The sequence below is a fragment of the Chlorella variabilis genome (assembly GCF_000147415.1).
Source record: "Chlorella variabilis unplaced genomic scaffold CHLNCscaffold_2, whole genome shotgun sequence".
NCBI lineage: Eukaryota > Viridiplantae > Chlorophyta > Trebouxiophyceae > Chlorellales > Chlorellaceae > Chlorella > Chlorella variabilis.
In genome coordinates this window covers 2,329,579-2,349,133 of record NW_005435086.1, presented here as the reverse complement: position 1 = coordinate 2,349,133, position 19,555 = coordinate 2,329,579, and the positions used below count along the sequence as shown (strand labels likewise).

The window sequence follows — 19,555 nt, the reverse complement described above, 5'->3', positions numbered from 1 at the left end:
TGGAGGGCAGTAGGGCCAACGCCTGCGCTGGTGTGGGGTGGGCTCTGGCGCATATCTCTGCCGTTTCTCTGCCACCCATGCTGCCTACAATGTTCCCGGTGATGTGCAGATCAAGGGGATGAAGCACAGCGGGATGACGCTCACGCTCAAGGATGGCTCCACCGCCCCCAAGGCCAGCGGGCGGGGCAGGGGCGGCGGGCGGGGCGGACGCGGCGGGGTGCCGAAGTCGGGTGGGCGCGGCAGTGGTGCCGGCAGGGGACGTGGCAAGAAGTGAGCTCGATGAATTGATTGGATGTGGCGCGTGTAAGGCTATGCGCCCCCGATAGGCAAGAGCTGGGCGGCTGACGTGGCGCCCAGGTGTACCTAGGTGGCGCAGCTTGGGCGCTAGAACAGCTTGCGAAATACGATTCTCCCATCGCTGGGGATGCCAAAAGTCAAGCACGGGCAGACGTGCGACTGCTGTGCGCCTACTGCTGCCGCGCAAAGCCTCCAGGAGGTCTCGTTCGTCAAGTCTGCTGCGGCAGCAGCACAATCTGGGGATCTCTTTCGCGTCAGGGATCTCGTTGCCCGCAATCCAGCGGCCCTGCACGATGATGGTTGCGGAGGTGGGTCCTGTTGACTCCAAACGCTGTCATCGGATGTTAGGGTGGTCGGGAGGGGGGCAATTGAAGTGCGCCACAGCCTGCTGGTGTGCTGCCGCCGTGCCCGCTTCCGCCGCTGCTGTCGCCCCCATCTCCGTGTTGCAGCCACCCCAGCCCAGCCACCCCAGCCAGGCTTATACTTTTTATCATTTTTTCGTTTTCTTGTTGCTTCCACAGGCAGCAGCGGCTACACGCCTCTTCTCTATGCAGCGCGCGAAGGCCATCTCGATGTAGTGCAGCTGCTTCTGCAGCTGGGCGCTAACCCAGACGCTGCCACTCAATCGGGTGGCGCCACCGCGCTGCACCGTGCGGCCTACATGGGCCACGCAGACGTGGTGCGGCTGCTGCTCGATGCCAAGGCCAATGCCAGGTTGCAGGACGCCGACGGGCAGACTGCCTTGCACAAGGCCGTGCAGCAGGTAAGCCGAGGCGGGATGTGACTACTGGGGTTTTGGGTCTATGGTGCCGACTGAACTCCCCGCCCGTCATTCAGCAGCGCTTGCATTGCCATCAACTTTCCACCTCAAGATGGCTTATGTTATGCTGCCGCGCTTGCGGTGCAGGGGCATGCCGGGGTGGCTGCCACCCTGCTGCTGGCGTGCCCCGACCTGGAACGGGTGCGCGACAAGCACGGGCGGCTTGCGGCAGACTTGGAACCTGGCTGACCTGCAGGTTGGGAACCTGGACTGTATCTTGTACCACAGACTTGAGATTTAATCGGAAGATTGTAGGGATTGTTAAGCTAAATTGAAAGCTGCTGTTCCAACAAACCGGGCGGCTGTCGCCGCCACGTGTTGCCCGCTGGCTCCATGAAAGTCTCTGATGCTCTCCGGTTCCCAGCGCTGTCCTGTCGGTCTGGGATCACTTGCTTGTAACATTTCAAGGTGCCCAGCAGGCTTACAACTCCCTTGTCATGGGTGACAACTCGCCTGTCGGAGGGAACTGAAGCGCGACAACTGGCGCTCCTCCAGTGCATCGTCCGACATGCATGCCTGAACAGCAGCGCGCCTGGCTGAGCCCAGTGTCCGGAAGCCCTACTGACCTCCATGGAGGTGGGTTTGGGCTGCCGGGCTGGGTCAGTGTGATCAGCGCACCGCCGTGCAGCCGAGAGGTGCCGGGAGCATGGGCAGGGCGCCTGCCGCCCTGCGCCACCGCAACTGTGCGGGCGCCGGCGCACTCGAGCTCCGCCCACTTCGCCGCCGCAGGTGCAGGGCCCGGAGGTGCGCGAGGGGCTGCTCTGCACGGCGCAGGACAGGCTGCCCGGCGGCATCAGCCGGGAGGGCAGCATGACGGGGCGCCACGAGCTGGGCAGAGGCTACCCCAACCTTTCGGCGGCGGTGCGGGACAACTGGTTGCCGAGTGAAGGCCTGGCCTCTCACCCGCTGGATGAGCATGTTGCGGATAGCCACATGGATGAGCCGCTGCTTGCAGACATCGAAGACGAGTATGAAGGTGCACGCAGCAGTGGTTGGATGGCCAGTCCTGCTGGCACCCGCCCGCCACCCGCTCCCAACACGGGCATGCTTTGCGCAGCATGCGTACTCTGCATCACACGCTCCCATGTTGCATGCCTGCATCGCCCATCATGCCCCCTCCAGGTGTGTGCGCGGCCAACGCGTCCAGCGATGAGTACAGCGATGTGGGGGAGGATGTGGGGGGAGCCGACACAGAGGTTGTCTTTGTCAAGGTGGGTGGCGCTGGTGGTTGGCAGCAGCGCACGTGCGCTTGGCGAGCCCACAGAATGATCGCCTCTTCCACCTGAGACTGATGCGCAATGTGCTGATTGCGTGGCCGCCTGATGCTTACAGGAGGGGGTGTGCGTGTTCCCGACCGCCAGCCGGCACCAGCGCATCCTGGGCAGGCTGTCACTCATCAAGCAGTACAAGTGAGCTGCCACTGGGCCTGCTGTCTGCTGGCTGGGTGGGCTGGAGCGGGCAGCATGTGCCGCCTCACCCTATGCTGCCGCAGTCAAGCTCATATCAGCCGAACCAGCTGGCTCCTTCCCCACACGTGGAACAGCCGGCAGTTTGGGGCTCCTGCTCTCGGCTTACCAAGCGTGCCGCCATGCCACGCCCGCCGCTCCGCAGTTGCCTGTTCATCTGCTGGCTGCCGTACGCCGCGGGCGCGGTGCAGCTGGAGGACGCCAGCGGCGCTGGGCAGCGGGGGGATGCCGGCGGCGGCAATGGCGCCGTGGAGAGCGCCAAGGATCGAACCATGTATGCGGTGGGTAGCACGCCAGCTGTCTGGGCCAGGCTTGGGGTGGGGTGCGATGGTGGGACTCGAACCCGCCCGCCTGCGGTGGTTCCCCTGCTCCATCCACCCAGCTGCCTCATCTCTCTTGCCTTCCCAACAGTTCTGCTGCCTCGCCTCTCTTGCCTTGCCCCCAACCCAACACCACCCCCGTGCCTCTGCAGGTGCACCCCATCCCGCTGTCCGATGTGCGCGCCATCCATAAGCACACGCCGCCGCTGGGGCAGCACCGCATCACCCTCACCCTGGCCACCGGCGTGTCGCTGCCCTCCCTCCACTTCCAAAACGTGCGCACGGTTTTGCCAGCATCTGCACAGATCAGCTGCTGTGATTTGCCCCTGATGCGACGCCTGACGCCCCATGGCAAACCAATCCGTCACCCCGCCCATTGCGCCTCACCCCTGCCTGCCGGCGCCCCCCATCGTTGTCGGTCGCAGGGCGGCATCAAGTCGTTCCTGTCATGCCTGCGGGAGCACGGCCCGCTGGTGCGGTCTGCCGACGACCCCAACACCTACCTGATCAACGACACCACAGACCCGCTGCAGCGCAGCCTGTTGTGAGTGCGAAGCAGCAGGGCACCTTGTGTCGTGGCCGTGGCCGTGGCTGCCGGGGCAGCAGCAGCCGCAACGCGGGCAGTCAGCCGAGCGCCAGTATGCATCCGGCTGCTGCAGTGAGAGCCGTACCCAGCGTCTTGTCGCGCCGACCCTGCCACCTCCTGCGCCGCCTGTCCCTGCTGCCCCCTTGCAGCTCCCTGGAGCTCACTGATGTGCTGGTGGGCAGGCCGCCGGCGGGCGCATCCTCAACCTACTCTCCCTTTGCGGGTGGGTGGTGCGCTCCGGAACCTGGCGCTGCGTTTTGTGGGTGTGCATGGCGCATTCCCTGCATGAGTCATTCCCCGGCTGCCAGGCGCTCCCTGCATCGCCAAGCCCGCTGGCCCATGCCGCCCGCCTGCAGGCCCGCTGGCGGCTGAGGGCGACATGAGCCTGCGGGCCCAGCTGTCTGAGCTTGTCGACCGCTTCCAGCAGCTCACGCAGAACGCCAGGGACACGGCCTCCTCCCTGTTCAGCGGCAGCATGCTGATGGGGGCGGGCGGCCCAATGGCCGAGCCGCACCTGACGGCGGCAGCATCCACCGCGGCGGCGGCGGCAGCGACGGCGGCGGCAGCAAGCAGCACCCCTGCAACAGCAGCGGCGCCGGCAGGTCCGGCCCCTGACCCCGACTCGCGGCGCAGCAGCCTGGAGGCCTCCACAGACCTGGGGGTGTTTGAGCTGATAGAGGGCGGCGGCGGCGCGGCGGCGGCGGGCGGCTCGCCGTGGAGCCGCGCCCGCCCGCCCCCGCCGCCGCTCAGCCTGGCTGAGCTCCACACCTTCTTCGATGCAGATGGTGAGTGCTGCTGGGCAGGCAGCACGGTGTTGGCGCATGCTGACTGCTGCCATGCGATGGCAGGCTTGGTGGGATGCCGGCTGGCTCGCGCCGCGAGCTCCACACCGTGGCTGGCGTCCGCCTTGCCCATGCCTGTGCTGCCCGTGTCGCCCGCCCGCCCCGCAGGCCGCATGACCAACTTTTCCGAGTTCAAGCAGCGCGTGCACGACGGCGGTGTGGAGGCGGAGGCGCGGCCCGAGGCCTGGAAGCTGCTGCTGGGACTGCACGCCCCCGGCTCCACCAGGGCCGAGCGGCAGGAGGAGGTGGAGCAGCGGCGGGCGGCCTTCCAGCGCCTGCGCAGCCAGTGGCGCACCATGCTGCCGGGGCAGGAGGCCAAGTGCAGCAAGTGGCGGGAGCGGCGGACGCGCATCGACAAGGACGTGCGGCGCACGGGTGGGCCACGACAGCGCGGCATGTGTGTGTGTGTTTGTGGCCACAGCTGCTCTGCTCCCTCTGTCGAGCCCTGCTCCGATGTGCCAGCAACACCGCAGTGCCACTACGGCCAGCGCCAGCAGCCTGTTCGCCCCGACGCCCGCCCTCCTGCCTATCGCCGCCTCCTGCAGACCGTGGCCTCCGCTTCTTTGCGCGGGAGAAGAGCCAGGCGCACAACATGCTGCGCGAGATGCTGTTGACTTATGAGCGGTACAACCAGGACCTTGGCTACGTGCAGGGGCAAAGCGACCTGGCGGCGCCCTGCCTGTGAGCGCCGCCATGCAGCAGCACCGTGTGCCTGCTGCGCAGGATGGGCTTGTGAGCTTGGCAGCGGGTCAGCACGTGGCTAGCCAAGCCTACCAAGCTTCCTGCCCACCTCACCCGGCCCTGAACTCTTGCGGAATGGCCGCTGCTCGCAGTTATGTGATGCGCAGCGCGGTGGCGGAGAGCGGGCAGCTGGCCAACGCGGATGCGCTGGGGGTTGAGGCGGAGGCCTTCTGGTGCTTTGCCTCGCTCATGGAGCGCATGGAAGCCAACTTTTGCAGCGACTCGCGGTGAGCAAGCCTCCCTGCCCTGCTCAGAGCCCATTTTGTGGCCTGGCTGCCCTTTGGTCGTTCATGGTTGTTTGGAAACCAGGCACTGATTGCTTGCACGCCTGCCGGCAGCTGGTGCGCCCCTGGACATCGCCCAACTCGCTTGCCCGGCCTTGCCCATCCCGGCCCGTGCCCCGCTGCAGGGCCATGCACGCGCAGTTGCTGGCGCTGCGGTCGCTGGTGCAGCTGCTGGACCCGCCGCTGTATGCGCACCTGGAGGCCCACGACTGCCTCAACTTCTTCTTCTGCTACCGCTGGCTGCTGCTGCACTTCAAGCGGGAGTTCGGCTTTGAGGAGGTTCGATGGCCGGGCTGGGCGCTGGTCTTGTGATCTTGATTCTGCATGCTCCCTGTGGGATTTTTTGTTCTGTTGCGCTCAGACGAGTCTCAGCCCTGTGCACATGCCGTCGGCTGCCTACGACGCAGGTGCTGCGGCTGTGGGAGGCGATCTGGTCGGGCGTGCCGGGGCTCCACCTCTACCTGTGCGTCGCTGTGCTGGAGCACCACCGCAGGACAATACTCAGGCAAGCGCTGGGCAGGGAAATGTTGCTGATCCCAGCCGCACCAACTATGATGCCGCCTGCAGCGCATGGGGACAACCTGCCGCTACCGTCGCACGCACCCGCCACATGCATGCCTCTTCTTCTCCTCCCCTTCCCTTCTCCAGCGAGAATTGGGACTTTGATGGCATGCTCAAGTTCTGTGTGGAGCTGAGCGGGCGGCTGAGGCTGGAGCCGCTGCTGCGCGACGCTGACCTGCTGGCCAGCTACGCGGCAGGTGCAGGGCGCGACATTGTGGCGACCGCGATGGCGGGCGCGGCGGCGGCTGATTGAGAGCGGCAATGAGCCTCATTGTATATCATTTGCATGTGCATCCCCAATTTTTCTCCTATTTCATCCCTCTGCCATTTGTGTGTCCCAATTTCTAAAGGCCCCTCAACCATTTCAAAGCCCGCCAGGCAATACGCGCCACGTACTGGGCACAGCCCACGCCGTGCCCTGAACCGGTGCCCAGGACAGCTCAATTGATGGCCTGCCTGCCATATCTTCGCACCACATCGGCTTGTGCGTCCCTTCCCTCCGCCTTGCACGTCAGTGTGTCACTATGGGTTGCTGCGGGAGCAAGCAGGGTGAGCCTCCAATCGTCATCTATTGCTGGCGATCGCGATCCATGCGATCGGCAGTGCCGCACGAGCGTCGCTTTGTTGGCCGTTCGAACCCGCCTGCTCCTGGTCTGCTGCACCCTCCCTTCTATCATTCTACACACCCCTCATGCCAATGTGCCATCCTCCTGCACCCCTCCGTATCGCCCGCAGTGAGGAGCTCCGCTCCAGACCCGGCTCCGCTGCTGGGCAGCGCCCACGACACGGCAGAAGGCGCAGCCGCTGCCGCCGCAGCCGAATCCGTCAGCGTCAAGCTGCAGGATGCAGTGGCGAAGGCTGAGGCCAAGCGCAGCTCCCCTGCCAGCTCTGCCGAAGCCATCGGGGCATCTGTGCCGGCAGAGAGCGACTCTTCTGAGGTCAACCAGCCCCGCGCCGCCCCGCGCGAGGAGGAGGCCACTGCTGTGCTCCAGCAAGGCATCAGCGCCGCTGCTGAGGTGCTGCAGCAGGCCGCAGAGCCCGTGGTGCCGCCTGCACCAGTCCCAGCTGCTGAGCCACATGCGGCCTTGGTGGATGTGCAGCCTGTGGCAGCTTCAACGGAGCCTGTGCCGGCTGCCACCCCTGCCATGGAGCAGCAGCAGCCCGCCAAGCAGCCCGCCAAGAGCCAGAGCCAGAAGCGTGGCGGCAGCAAGAAGAAGGGCAGGGGCGGGCGCAAGTGAGCTCGCGTGCTACATTGGTCTGAGCGTCTCGGTGCTGCGATTCTGCAGCCCAGTTTTTCTTAAGCATCCGCAACTCAAAACAGAAACTGAATTCCCATGGGCCAGTTTTCACACACTTTCGAGTGCCATTGCGCTGTGCTCCTGTCCTTCCCCCTTCTGTCGTGGCAGGCCTGCTATGCCCCTGTTTCTTGCCTGCTACAAGTTGAGCGAGGAGCGCTGCGTGTCGTTGTTTGATGTTCTCGTGCGGCCAACGGTATGATTTTCTCGTGTGGCCAACCGATGCTGCTGCATCTTTCTGAATGTGTTTTGCACGCTAGATGTTACAAGTCGATCGAACGCCCCAGCAGCCCAGCAGCGGGCATTGGTACAGCGGAACAGCAAGACGCGGTAGTAGCACAGGAGGTCACACGCGGCGAAGCGCAGCAATGGCACATCCGGGAAGTAACCCCGGAGCACATGGGGAAGTGGCTTGAATCAGGTACTTAAACACATGGGCAGCAGCGAGCAGGCCCCTTGTCGAAGAATGTATCTGTTTAGGTGGGTTCTTCTCAACAGAATAGGCGGGGCAATCAGGCGCGGCCAACAGAAAAATGGAATGCATTGCTCAGATCATGGGTTTGGGAAGCGGCGCCTTGGGGGCTGGGGGCTTGGGGGGGCGTTTGAAAAATGGGCGAGCACGCATGGTGTATATGTGTCACGTGGGGCCTTTCAGGCCGATCCAGCGACACCGATACGTTGCGGGTGGCGCTGGATCGCGCCTGCATTGCTGCACGCACCCAGCAGGGGCGCGGTGGCCGGCGGCACGCTGGAGGGAGCGGGGCAGGCTCATCAGTTGGAGCTCTTCTTGGGGTGCTTCATCGAGTAAAAGTGCTCCAGTACATCGTCATAGCTCGCCAGGGAGCTGCATCATCGGCCACGAGCGGTTGGGGTGGGGTGCGGGGGTGAAAAGCTGGGAATGAACAGGAGCGGCGGGTCGCAAGGCGAGTGGCAACAAGCTTGCTGCTCCAAAAGCGCCCACTCACCAGGACCGGGCGTCCCACTCGCCGCCCAGCACGTTGCCGGGCTCGAAGCTGTCCTCCTCGTCGGCGTGGCCGCGGGGCAGGGTGGTGTGCTGCGAGGTGTTGGCCACGCGGGTGGTGGGCAGGGTCCTGCGGCAGGGCGGCAGGGGTGTAGGCGCAGCTCTTGAGCAGGGGAGCGCTGCGGCAGATGCCTGTGGGATGACAGGCGGGAAGCGACGCAGACGAGAGCTGGCACCGCAGGCAAGCACTATGCCAGATGCATGGTGGACAAGCAGGCGAATGGCTGCGAGGGACCAAGGCAGATGGCAGCTTGGCTGGGACCCCCCTTGATGATGGGGATGATGGCGGCGGCGGGTGGCTGTCCCAATTGCCTCAGCGGCCCCCGGGAGCTCACCAGCTCAATGTGGGCGTCCACTCCCCGCCGAGGATTTGGTTGGAGTCGAACTCGTCGCCTCGCAGGTCTCGCATCGTTGCCCGTGGCGCGACGGGCTTTGCCCCCCTGGCGGCCTTGCGGGCAGCAGCTGGGCGTGCAAGAGCGGGGGCCTTGGGGCAGAGGGAAGCAGCCATCATGTTTCAAGTAGGGCTCGAAGAGATGAAGGGCGGGAGCGAGCGATTACGGGGGGCGGCTTCGCCAACAGCACCAAGGACAGACGCTTGCGAGGGATCCAGCGTTTACGAGGTGTCGGGGAGCGTGTGGGGAGTGCTATCACCCCTGACCTGTGCTCTGCGTGTCGTGCAGATCACCGAATCTTTGGCCCAAGGGCTTAATTGGGGGGTCCGTGGACTTGAAGGGACGGTCACCGACGATCAGCGCCAGGAGAGAGGGGCAACTCCTTCTAGGGGGGCCTTGCACACCCTCCCGCCCCCTGGGCGGCGGCGGCGGCGGCGGGTCCCGCCTCTGCGAGCGCTGCCATCAGTGCTGCGGCAGCTCTTGCACTGGTCCTCAAGTTTCTGGGCTTGGGATCGGTTGATGTATGGCCCAGGAACCTGCACTGCCGCATGCCTGGTCGCCAAAGCTGCAGCAGCTCGTGGCTCCGCGCCGTCGGGGGCCCAACGCCCAGGCGGCTTGCTGCCATCCTTGCCATACTTGCTGCTGCCAGTTGCCAGTGTGAGCACACCGGTCAAGGGCTGATATCAAAGGCAGGAGATGGCGCACGAAAAGAAAGTGGGGCTCAAGGTTGCTTGTCAGGTCCCTGGCTCATTTGTCGCTCACAAGTCCCAGCATGCCGCCCCAGCCGCCCTACACCCTTCCAGAGCGGGGGGCTGCTGCCCTGTTGTGCCTGTGCAGTGCAGTGCGCGCCCCCACAGCTGCCAGGTTCGCAGCCCTTCAGCTCCTTGCAGACAAACAGCGCCTGCCAGTGGGCGAGGCAGCAGCGCTGGGAGCGGGGGAGATCGCTGCCGAGGGTCCGGTGCTGTTGGCGGCGGCCGCCTGCGTGTGCGTGGCCTTGCAGCGCTGCCGGGCAGCGGCCGGCCTTGGTGCAGCTGAGGCACAAACAGCCGCCCTCCAGGCAGTGCGCTGCAGCGCCTGCAAGGTGCTGGGCAACGCTTACGTTTGCTTCTGCACAGAGGGGCTGCTGGCGGCGACGCAGGTGGCGGCTCAGCACAAGGTGGCGGAGCCCTCTGTGTATGATCACCTGACCGCTCTCCACACCCAGCTGCAGGCAAGCGGGCCACAGAGAGGAGGGGCAGGTGCGTGCACCGAGGGTGCATGGAGCGCAGTGAGGCTGCCAACCCTGCTGCTCCTTTGCATACCTGTGCAGGCCGACCTTGCAGCATTTGCCGCAGTGGAGCTGGGCACCTGCTGCGCCATCCTGGAGCTGCTGTACTCGGCAGGCTCCCCGTACGCTGGCGGCGCGCTGTCGCGAGGCGGCAAGCTGATGGCAGGTGAGGGCCGGCCGCATGGCGGCTCCGCTCCGCTGCCTCCTGCCCAGGCGTGCTTGCCGTCGGTGCAATGCAGTGCAGCTTAGATGGCTGCCCGTCAATCATTCTATCTGTGCGTGTCATTCTGTCTGTGCATGCTTCCCACTCTGGATGATTGCTGGTGCTGGAGTCTGCTGCCTGTGCAGGGCCATCCTGGGCGCCGCATTCAGCCTGGCAGTTCCGCCGGCAGATGCCGCGGCTTGCCCGGTGCTGCCCTGGCTGGCACAGCGGTGTGGCTTCCCAGAGGAAGTGCTCAAGGCGCAGGCAGAGACCGTCCTGCGGTTTGTGCTGCGGTCGTGAAGCCCCAGGCAGGCGCGGGTGCCTGTCGGACCGCCGCCGCTGACTAGGCGCATTGGCGCATCGAGTTCAACGCCTGGACGCTTACTTGCGGTTGCAAGTGCGTGGCGGTTCATTGAGGTACTTTGTGCTCCGTGCGTTGGTTTGTTCACGAAGCCCGCAAGCGCGCGCTCCCGACTCGTTTAAGCAAGTGCGGCCTGAAGCGCGCTGATCGGGTTGAATTCCGAAATGCGTTTGGATACTTATCAGTGGCATTCCCAGTGACCCGATGGTCAATGCCTCGCCACATGCGCCCAGACATGCGGGCACCCACCACTGTGGCTCTGCCTTGCGTGCAGTTGGCCTTGTCCAGATGACTATGGACGTTCAGTCCCAGCAGCAACCACCAGCAGCCTCTCGGCAGCAACAACTGCCCGCAGTTGACGACCGCCTGATGGCGGCGATGGTGGAAGTGGCAGCAGCCCGCTCGTACCATGCTCAGCTGCAGGTCTGCAGCACCGCAGAGTCCCACCTGGAGGGCAGTAGGGAAGATGCCCGGCAACCAGACGCCGGCGCGGCGTGCAGCTCAGCTGCCCCCAGCGCAAGCGCCCAGCCGCCGCCAGAGGGTGGCTGCGAAGGCTACGAGCAGCAGCGCTGGGCCAGGCTTACCGCCCAGCTCCAGAAGAGTGTGGCGCTGAGGCTGATGGCCCGCTCCGGCATCATCAGCGGTTGGCAGCCTTGATGGAGTCAGATTACAATCGAAGTGTAGGCTAGGCTCAGTCGAAGCGCACAAAGATATATAATGAGATAATGTAACAGCAGGCTCTGCGTGTTCGAGTCAAGATCTCCAGTGAGCCAATGATAGAAGGCAATGTGCACGAGACAAGGGGAGGCAGGAAAAAACGCAGGTGGACCTCATTGAGAAACATGTGTAATTATTGTGTTGTATCTCTCTCTGGGCAGGACCCCAAGGGTGGCCCTGCTCGCTAAACATTGTTGCTGAAGCCAGCAGCAGGAAGCGGTGAGGCGTCCACCGCAACCCGGATCTTCTCTAACCCGTCGCCTGTGCTGGGACTGTCCCCTGCTTCGGCCCCCGCTGCAAGCGCGGCGCTGCTGCTGGCGGTGGCGCTGCCGCTGGCGCAGCTGCCGTCGCCGGCTGCTGCCGCCGGCTGTTGGGGCAGCACGATCTTGAAGTCGAGATAGCGCCAGATGCTCAGGAGCAGCAGGATGAGCCACCTGCAGCGCATGAGGGCAGCATGCTGGATTCCACCAAGGCAGAGCAGGCAGCATGCCTGCACATGGCTCCATGAACCTGCCACTCACACAATGTGGCTCCACAGCAGAAACATTGCCCCTAGAACCAGGGATAGCACGCCCATGTTGGTGATCTGCAGCAGGGCACCGGTGCATGGGCTGATCATGGCCATCCCCCATGCATACGCAGCCAAGCTAGCGCGGCATGCTAGAACATAGCGCTTCAGCACTCACGTCGTAACAAACTTCCAACACTTGCCAGCCGCAGATGGGCTCGTCTGCAGGCGGACCGGTCAGGCAGGCTGAGCAGGGCTAAAGCTGGGCGAGGCTAAACATATTTCTGCGCACCAGCAGAGCAACATGGCACGCACCGGAGATGGCAGGAATGGTCAGGCAGACAGCGTCCACGGTGATTTGGTCGACGTCGAGGCTGGATATCTCGGAGCAGGCCAGCCGCACTGCCAGCTGGACGGTGACGATGATGAGGCCCAGCCCAAACAGAATGCAGGCCTGCGCGTACAACAGGGGCAGAGGCTTGGCATTTGCCATCACAGCAACACATTGAAGGGCTCCCCACACTTGCCAGCGCTCACCAGTGAGATGACCATAACCATCAAACCAGCCAGCGCGACCGTTATGCGGAACACATGGCGGTGCACCCATTCGGAGTACAGCCGGTTGCGAACGCTGCGGCACAGGGAGCAGTGCTTGGGTGGTGGGCCGGTGGAAAGCTGTTTTGCATCGGACAAAGTTCAAAACTATATTCAAATAAGTATTCAAATTGTAGCGTACCGCCAGCGCCAAAAAGTTAGGGTGGGCTTGTGGGACAGCAGAACCATGAACATGGACGCCAGGTCGCACACGGCCGTGATGATGAGCGAGCCGATCACCAACCACTGCACGGCCAGGATAGCAGCCGTGGTGCCCAAGATCTCCTGCACGCAGCCAGAGGAGAAGGGTGCAGGCACAAGGGAGTGAGACTGGGGTTACGCATGTGGCGCTGCCGTGCATCAGGCCTGCATGGGTATGCCGATTGACGGCAGGCATTTCGGCACAGCGCTGGACCCACCGCTGCGGTCGACGCCACTGAGTTGTTCATCATCTTGGCCTGCAGGAGCGGGGTGGCATGGCAGCGCTGAACAAGGATTGCACAACCAGAAATGCAACCAGGGTGAGCGGCACTTGGCTGACTGCCGCGAGTGGTGTGGTGGCACATTGGCCGCGACCGACACGCCCATCCATGTGCTGTTGGCAACTTACCGTGCCCAGCGACAGCAGGACGGCTGCAGCAACCCACAGCGCACCCGCCCAAAACAGCCACACTAGCTTTGCCGTGCTCTCGTCGGCCGTCTCTGGCACAACAACATCGATCTGAGCGGCTGACGCAGGGCGGCTCAGGCCAGCCAGCTGGGCAGCTGCGTCCGCGTCAGGGGGCGCTACCGTGCCACCAGCGGCAGGCTGCTCTGGAGGGCTTACTACCGCTGGCTTCCCTCCAGCGTGGCTGCTGCCATCCTTGATCTTATTGGCTACGGACTTGAACGCGCCGGGAGCAGAACGTACAGCCCCATACAGAATCTTGGGGGCCCTCAGTGTCTTTGCGGCCAGGCCCGGGATCGCCAGCAGCAGGATGAAGACGGCACTGTGGGTCAGGGCGTGTCGGGGGGTGGGCGGGCACACACAAGCAGGGCGGGGTGTTGCGTGCAGACAGGCGGCAGGACAGGGGCGCCACAAGGCACCACCGCCGCTGACGTGCTGAAGGCCCAAGGCTGGCCGGCAGAGGCTTGCCTCATGACGACGGCCCCCACACAAATGCCAACCAGGTAATTGACAATGGTTTGGATGGAGGTGCTGGTGCGGAAATCGCTGACACTGCACAGCACAGTCACACACAGCATGAAACGCAGTGGTGAGTGGCCGGTAGCGCAGCACAGCATGGTCGTCAGCAGCCGCCCTGCAGCCTTGGGGAGCGACTGGCGGTGTGCATCTAATGATGAACCAGCTGCACTGGACACGGCATAGCTGCCCAATAATGCCCGGACTCACTCTGGGAACGCCAGCGTAATCTGGGCATCCTGGGGGCAGGTGAGTGTTTCATTGCCCTTGAATGAGTCAAAAATGGGGGAGTGGCGCTCGGGCAGCCACTGGTAGGTCCAGGTGCGGTACAGTGGGCCTGCACGCAGTACATGCAATACAACGGGCCGGGGTTGTGCTTGCAACACCAATAAACATGCCAGGCAGTGCCTTGCCGGGCCATGCACCCACCCGTGATGGCGCCTGGCGCGGCCCACGTGTTGTTGCTGGAAGCCTGCGCTTGATAGGTCTCCTCATCAAATCTGCAGCACAGGCCGGGACAGGCCGCAGCCTTGATGCAGCATGCCATTGTCTGCCGCAAGCAGGCAGGCAGACCGTCGGCACGCTGTACCCTAGGCCAGTGTTTGGGAGGAGGCTGCCGCCGCCAGTTGCCAGCGACAACGTGTCCAGAAGCTTGAAGGTGGTTTGCAGCGCCCGAGATGCTGCATTCTCCAGGCACTTGGACAGTGTGGTCTCTGCACGTGTGTGCAGCTCAACAGCAATACTGTCAGGCCCTGCGTGGGGCCTTTGCTGCAGAGAAGACAAGCCCAGTGTAAACTCGAGCACCAGCAGCTGGCAGAAGTCAGCCAGGCACTCACGGTTCTCGTCGAAGCAATAAAAAGTGGTATTCTGCTTTGCAAGCGGCGCGCCCCAGTTCCCTGGGTAGATGGCCCACTCCCAGCCCGTCAGGTTCTGCACCAGGAGAAGGGCAGGAAGGCATGTGGAAACCTCACTGCCTGCATCAGTTGCCATGCATTCAAGGCACATGAGGCACTTTGTGCACACACCGTTGCGGCAATCTCTTCCAGGCTGGGCACCCGCACAACGTTGGTGCTGTTGGGCATAAACTTGCGGCTTCTGTCTGCCTTGGTGCGGTCGCCCACCCACACGCCCCCTAGGTTGTCCAGGCTCACACCTGCAAGCCGGGCATGCAAGCAGGCAGTGATCAGCACCTCAGCGGCAGGCGGAGCGAGGCAGCGACTGCGCCGATGTGCTGCTGGCTTGCTCCACACAGCCCACCTTTGAAGGTTGCATTTTTCCAGGCATAAACCATCAGCTCCGTTTCTTCGTAGTAATTGGCATGGGACTCGAAGCCAGAGTGAGCAACTGCGCAGAGCGGATGAGCGAGAGAGCGTGAAATGGGGCCCCATGCAACAGCCTTCAGAGGTGCAAAGGTGGGGATGCTGCTGCTGCTGCAGCCGTGCCCTTACCCGGGTGCATCACCCCCACATCGTCTGCCTCCATGGGGCACTGCCCCGGCTGGGTGCAGTCTCGCGTCTCCCACCATCCATGCTGCGAGTAGGCAGTCTGCAGGGCGACGGCAGCGGCAGCAGCCATGTGAAATGAGCGTTCCCCACAAGCACAAAGCACAGCCGACCACACATTGCCAAGCAGCGGTCCTGGCTGCCTGCAATCCCACGCAACTGGCTGGCAGTCAACTGCTCCTGGGTCTGGACATGCATGGCAACACCGGCCCCGACTCGCCTGCTGTATCGTCTCATCCTCGGCGCACACTAGCAGCGAGATGTGCTCCCAGTCGCCCTCGTGAACGCCATAGGGACCTGATGGCCGGCAGGCAGCAAGGTAGGCATAGCGGATCAAGCCGGGCAGCACACCGCCACCTCAACGGCAGCGGCAGGCGCAGCGCACTCACACAGCAGGTACTGCACCAGCTCGCGGGTGCCATTGAGGCTCAGGGCAAACTCTTGGTTGGAGCAGCCGTTCCAGCTGCAGCAGGGGGCAGGCAGCGGCAACCACGGGCAAGGGTGGGATGCGGGAGAGGCATCCTGGCTCCCCAACTGCCAAGCTGCCGCAGACGTGGTCCCAGCTACCTCTGCCCAGCGCAGCCATGCCCAACACCACCAGCTTGCCTGTAGAAGATGTGGTAGGTGTACATCCACAGGCCCGGCACCTTGGCACCCCTCCCCGGCCCCCGCTGGTCATACACCTCCGCCACAGAGTAGAAGAGGCGGGCGGTGGAGCGGCCATCCACAAACGGCGCGCCGGCAATGATGGCCGAACGCTCTGCGCCACGTGTGGTGCTGGAGTTGATGAGGGACACAAAGCTCCTGCGAGGCGTGGTGAAGTACGAATGCAGCTGTCGGGTGAGCGCCCCGTGGCACACCGGCACCAAGCCGCGCAGAGTTTCAGCAAGAAAGCAAGACAGGTTGGAAACAGAGCAGCGCAGCACAGCACCAGGGTCAGCGCACCGCGGCATGAACATGAGCGTGTCGGTGATGTCACTGCTCATCCACGAAAAGATGGTCTGGCTCTCGTTCTTCAGGTCCTGGTAGAACACTTCGGATGCGTTGAACCAGGTGTCGGGCGACTGCAGCTGGTAACGCTCCATGGGGTGGGTGTAGATGACGGGCGCAAACTTCCAGCCCACTGCAAGAAGGGCACTTGACGCAGTACCAGGTGGCGGGCACACAGTGGTGGCCACCGGCATGCCCAGCCTCTCAGCCCCGGGGGCAGAGCAACGGCTTCCCGGACACGCCACTTCCAGGGTATGCCAATTGAATGGGCACACCATATCTCAACCAAGTGGCTGGCGGCCATTGTTGTACGCAAAAAAAACGTGGCGGCGGCGGCGGGGTGGTACTTGGTGGCCCGCGGCTCGCCGCAATAGACCGATCCGGCTTTCCCATTCACGCTACATGCACACACTCACGCTTCTCGGCGTCCCCCAGCGTCTTGTTGGTGCCCGGGCAGCGAGGGAGGGCCAGGAATTGGGGCTGGAGAGGGACGCCACATGTGCCGCTGGACGTTTTAAGGGTCAGGCATAAACATGGGTTCAAAACTAGCGCTAGAAGCGCCCAGCGCGCAGCTTCTGCCAGTGACACCATCTTCTTGCGAGACTCACGCCCGCCCCTGCCGCCAGGGCAGCATCTCAAGATTGGGAGAAGTAGTAAGGGCGGGGTTGCAAGCAAGGAGATCGCTAATAATGCCAACCTGGCTGCCAGCGTGCCAGCGGGCGGACCAAACGGCAGCAGATTAAACTTAAATCCCTCCAGCCTGATCGCCCCAGCCACACCACCGTGCTGGGAGCAGCTGGACATTGCTTACACTGCCGCTCAGGTGGGGCAGCCATACACGCACTTGCCGCCAACAACAGTGCGGCATACCTCTGGCGCCGCGTCTCCGGGCGTGGCCCCAAGCACCACGAAATCGGCCAGCTTGCCAACTGCAATGCTGCCCAGTTCCCGCTCCAGCCCCGCAGCCGCAGCGCCCGCCAGGGTGTGTGCCTCCAGTGCCTCAGCAACGCTGAGCGCTTCCTCTGGCGCCCAGGGCCCGGCGCCGCCCCCTGGCGCCTGCCGGTGCACTGCCGCATAGAGGCTACCTGCAGCAGTGCCATGGCGCAATACATGCCAGCGTGGTGGTAAACGCAGCTTGACGGCCATGCATGTGCCTGCAGCAGAGTGGAGGAGAGCACCGCATGCCTCACCCAGCGCATCCAGCGGCACCACGGGCCAGTCGGAGCCACAAGCCGTGGTGGCACCTGCCTCCACCAGCGTGCGCAGCGCATATGTGCGCCCCGCCCCCGCTCGCTCCCTGCCCAGCCGCGGCTGCAGCACCGCCATGTCAGCCAGCAGGTGCAGCGGGTTCGGGGTTACCACCACCCCCGCCGCCGCCAGCCGCTGCGCCACCTCAGGGCTGGACAGGTGCTGGGCATGCTCGATGCGGTGCCGCCGACGTACAGGCACGCTGCCGCCGCCAACACCGCCGCTGCTGCTATTTTTTCTGTGCGCCAGCTCGGCATAAATGTCCAGCACTTCATCGACCGCACGGTCGCCAATGGCGTGCACAGCGACCTGCAGCCCCGCAGCATCTGCCTCCACCACCAGCTGGCGCAGCCTGTCCAGCTCAATGGTGCGCGTGCCACTGCTGCCCGGCTCGTCGGCATAAGGCTCGTGGAAGAGTGCGGTGCGACTGCCCAAGCTGCCATCTGCACAGCAGGAGCAAGCCAGGGCATCAGGACCAACACGCAGGGAGGCCAGCGGGCGCACAATGCACCCCTGGAGCATACCTGCGAACTCCTTCACCCCTCCCCAATGCAGCATGCCTCCGGGGTGCGCCTTGCCCAGCTGCTTCACTCGCTCTGCCATGCGCCGCCTGCGGGCAGTAGGTGAGCACAGATGAGTGCGCTCATTCATTGAATCGGTTGCTAGGTGGCCGGCATACAAGGCTCGCTTCCTGTCGGGCAGGCAGGTCGGCAGCGCCACTTGCCAGGTGGGGAGGGCAACAAAGGCGTAGATCCTCAGGGGAAGCTTGCCCTGGTTGGCGGCCGGCAGATACACCTCCTCCAAGTCCTGCCAAGCCGCCTCCTCACCCTCCATGAATGCAACCCTGCAGCAGCAACAGAGCAGAGTCTGAGAGGCGCACACAGGCACGGCTTTGAACAAAGCGAGCTGGGTGTGTGCGGAAAGCGCTTGCTGCAGCTGGCGGCCCCATTTCCCGAGCTCAAGTATTCCGCAGCCCCACCTGCCCAGGCAATGCACCATTGTGATGCCCTTGCTGAGGGCATGCTGCACCGCTGCCTCAAATGCTTGCTGCCGCTCCTCAACCGACAGCGGTGGAATGATGTCTGCAGGAAGCGAGAGCAGAAGAGCAGGCACAAAGAAGCCCTGGCGTCGGCAGAGCGCCGGCACGCAGGCTGGCCACTTCAGTCGCCACCAAGCCGTGCCCATGATGCGAGCAAGCCAAACCAACAGCATTGGCTGCAGCTGCAGCATACCCGCCAGCAGCTGCATGGCTGCATCAGTAAGCAGGCCGGTGGGCTGCCCGTCGGGGCCTCCCTGCCGCAGGATGGCGCCGCCGGGCGGGTCGGGGGTGTCGCGCCCGATCCCCGCCAGCCGCAGCGCAGCGGAGTTGGCAAGCCCCATATGTGCGTCGTGTCGCACCAGCCAGGTCGGGGTGGTGGGAGTCACTGCGGCACCCGATGCAATGCAAGGCAGGCGGGCGGCGTGAATGTGCGGCAGCAGGGGCGCAATCATCAGCAGGCTGGGGCGCACCACCGCCCCAGCTCGCAGCTGGACGGGCTCCTGGCTCCTGCATGGCCCCACTCACTTTGGTCAATCCAGGTTGCGCTGGGCAGCTCGCCTCCCCAGCGGCTCTCGTCCCAGCCACCACCCAGCAGCCAGCCGCCGCTCGGGACGCGCGTGCTGGCTGCCGCCACCGCGGCGATGAACTGCTGCTTGCTGGCGGCTGGGCTGAGGTCCAGGCGGGACAGGCTGAGGCCTCCTGGTATCAAGTGCAGGTGGCTGTCAATGAGCCCGGGGATGACGTGTGCGCCCCGCAGATCAACCTCTTGTGCCGCGGCGGGTGCTCCATCCCGGCTGCCCACATAGGCAAAGCGCCCTGTGGCGGAGTCGACCGCAAACGCCTGGGCGTGCGGAGCAGCGGCCTCCCCGGTCCACACTCTGGCATTGGCATACAGGACCAGCGTGGGCGGGCTGCCGGTTGGGCCCAGCCCAGGCAGACGGTCACCATGTGGAGAGGGCAGCTCGCTGCTGAGACTGCCAAAGCCCTGCACAGCGGTGAGGATGGTTTGGCACAAGCTGTGAGCGGCACAGGCGGGCACCCGGCAGGGTCACACCGGCGGGGTGACGGCTGCCTGGCGCTGCGCTGGATCGTGCACTAATACCGTGCCACGCACCAGGGGGCAGGTAGCACCGCTGTCCTTGCTCCGCAGCAAGTGCCATGGCAGCGATGGCCACGCTATGGCCAAGGCCCCAGTCAGGATGCTGATGACTAGTGCGACAGTTCTGATCTGCATCGAGGCATGCATTGTGAGGAGCTCGTGGGGCAATGAGCCCTACTGCTGAGCTGTAAAGAATTCGAGTGAGAGCCGCACAGCGCGC

At 64.2% G+C, this 19,555-nt stretch overlaps 4 protein-coding genes across 4 annotated transcripts; 2 read left to right on the top strand and 2 right to left on the bottom strand.

Annotated features, from left to right (window-relative positions):
* Positions 1 to 1,687: 1,687 nt before the first annotated feature.
* CHLNCDRAFT_138187 (hypothetical protein) lies at positions 1,688 to 6,170 on the top strand (the record flags this gene model as incomplete). Its single annotated transcript, XM_005851569.1, has 15 exons — positions 1,688 to 1,693; positions 1,847 to 2,093; positions 2,240 to 2,328; positions 2,450 to 2,526; positions 2,729 to 2,864; positions 3,056 to 3,178; positions 3,329 to 3,447; positions 3,639 to 3,712; positions 3,846 to 4,274; positions 4,440 to 4,706; positions 4,877 to 5,012; positions 5,165 to 5,299; positions 5,482 to 5,635; positions 5,764 to 5,819; positions 6,005 to 6,170. 15 exons carry the CDS (start codon positions 1,688 to 1,690, stop codon positions 6,168 to 6,170), a joined length of 2,214 nt encoding a protein of 737 aa, XP_005851631.1.
* Positions 6,171 to 6,441: 271 nt separating this feature from the next.
* On the top strand, positions 6,442 to 7,155 carry CHLNCDRAFT_138186 (expressed protein; the record flags this gene model as incomplete). Its single annotated transcript, XM_005851568.1, has 2 exons — positions 6,442 to 6,466; positions 6,653 to 7,155. The coding sequence occupies 2 exons, from the start codon at positions 6,442 to 6,444 to the stop codon at positions 7,153 to 7,155; spliced, it is 528 nt and encodes a 175-aa protein (XP_005851630.1).
* An 828-nt stretch (positions 7,156 to 7,983) lies between these two features.
* On the bottom strand, positions 7,984 to 8,642 carry CHLNCDRAFT_138185 (expressed protein; the record flags this gene model as incomplete). Its single annotated transcript, XM_005851262.1, has 3 exons — positions 7,984 to 8,056; positions 8,178 to 8,303; positions 8,569 to 8,642. The coding sequence occupies 3 exons, from the start codon at positions 8,640 to 8,642 to the stop codon at positions 7,984 to 7,986; spliced, it is 273 nt and encodes a 90-aa protein (XP_005851324.1).
* A 2,714-nt stretch (positions 8,643 to 11,356) lies between these two features.
* On the bottom strand, positions 11,357 to 19,470 carry CHLNCDRAFT_138182 (hypothetical protein; the record flags this gene model as incomplete). Its single annotated transcript, XM_005851261.1, has 30 exons — positions 11,357 to 11,606; positions 11,694 to 11,758; positions 11,859 to 11,902; positions 11,996 to 12,134; positions 12,218 to 12,311; positions 12,417 to 12,559; positions 12,694 to 12,732; positions 12,885 to 12,995; positions 13,185 to 13,263; positions 13,374 to 13,493; positions 13,668 to 13,794; positions 13,887 to 13,957; positions 14,047 to 14,170; positions 14,294 to 14,387; positions 14,483 to 14,610; positions 14,715 to 14,801; positions 14,906 to 15,002; positions 15,210 to 15,256; positions 15,349 to 15,422; positions 15,590 to 15,763; positions 15,917 to 16,082; positions 16,366 to 16,429; positions 16,820 to 17,034; positions 17,140 to 17,640; positions 17,722 to 17,807; positions 17,877 to 18,041; positions 18,177 to 18,279; positions 18,430 to 18,621; positions 18,762 to 19,221; positions 19,351 to 19,470. The coding sequence occupies 30 exons, from the start codon at positions 19,468 to 19,470 to the stop codon at positions 11,357 to 11,359; spliced, it is 4,179 nt and encodes a 1,392-aa protein (XP_005851323.1).
* Between the last annotated feature and the right edge of the window lie 85 nt (positions 19,471 to 19,555).